Source organism: Mandrillus leucophaeus, unplaced genomic scaffold, assembly GCF_000951045.1.
Source record: "Mandrillus leucophaeus isolate KB7577 unplaced genomic scaffold, Mleu.le_1.0 Scaffold37, whole genome shotgun sequence".
In the NCBI taxonomy this organism is placed as follows: Eukaryota; Metazoa; Chordata; class Mammalia; order Primates; family Cercopithecidae; genus Mandrillus; species Mandrillus leucophaeus.
The window spans coordinates 2018634-2019592 of record NW_012103920.1 but is presented as its reverse complement, the minus strand read 5'-3'; the positions used below and the strand labels follow the sequence as shown (position 1 = coordinate 2019592).

The window sequence follows — 959 nt, the reverse complement described above, 5'->3', positions numbered from 1 at the left end:
AGCCAGGCGTGGTGGCATGTGCCTGTAATCCCAGCTACTCTGAGGCTGAGGCAGGAGAATCGCTTGAACTCGGGAGGCGGAGGTTGCAGTGAGCCGAGATTGCACTATTGTACTCCAGCCTGGATGACAAGAGTGAAACTCAAATAATAATAATAATAATAATAAAATAAATTATATTTCAAATGCTAATTGTATCAGCCCTGTGTACTAAATGAGCTTGTCCTGGTGAAATAACCACCTCCTTCCCCCAATAAAACCCCTGACATTGATTTCAAAGCCCTGTAAAGCTGTCAGCCTGAGAGTATGCTGGTTCTTCTCTTGCAGGTGAAATCTATTACAGGAGCAAATACCTGAGAAGCGATACCTACAACGCCAATATTGAGGCAAACAGGATTGTGGTGTCTGAATTTGGAACAATGGCCTATCCGGACCCCTGCAAAAACATATTTTCCAAGTAACTGCCTGTTTTAAATCTGAGCAAATTTCATGCCTTTTGCTCTCCTTGATGGCTGAAATAACCAGCATTTGCTCCTCTAACAATTCTCATTAGGGTGTACGAAAACGCCACATGACTGCCCTTTAACCAGAGGTGCTACGCAGTTCTTGATCACTGACTGCCAGAGAGGCTAAGAGCATTTGACAGATTATTAGAAGCCCTCCCACATGGCTGGTGGGAAAGGAATTTGGAATCATCTGTCAAAATTACAAAGGCACATTCCCTTCAGCCTAGAGGTCTATTGCGTGCATACAAAATGACACATGCAGCAGGTATTTGTCATTTATGGCTGCATCTTTTGTTATAACAAGTAGCTGAAAACAACCCAAATGTTCATTAAAAGAGGAGTGGTTAAATCCGTAACAGTAAAACTGTACAAGAAAATGCCATGTAGAAGTAAAAAGGAAGGGGAACGTTCTCTTTGTGCTCTATAGGAACATTTCCAAGATAGACTAAGTGGGGG

The 959-nt window shown here is 42.5% G+C and overlaps 1 protein-coding gene across 1 annotated transcript in view; it reads left to right on the top strand.

Moving 5' to 3' along the window:
- Window positions 1-959, top strand: part of BCO1 (beta-carotene oxygenase 1) — a 62945-nt gene that overhangs the window by 25695 nt on the left and 36291 nt on the right. The window contains exon 3 of the mRNA XM_011990070.1: window positions 325-454. Coding sequence (XP_011845460.1) covers window positions 325-454 — 130 coding nt within the window. The remainder of the gene's footprint in view (window positions 1-324; window positions 455-959) is intronic.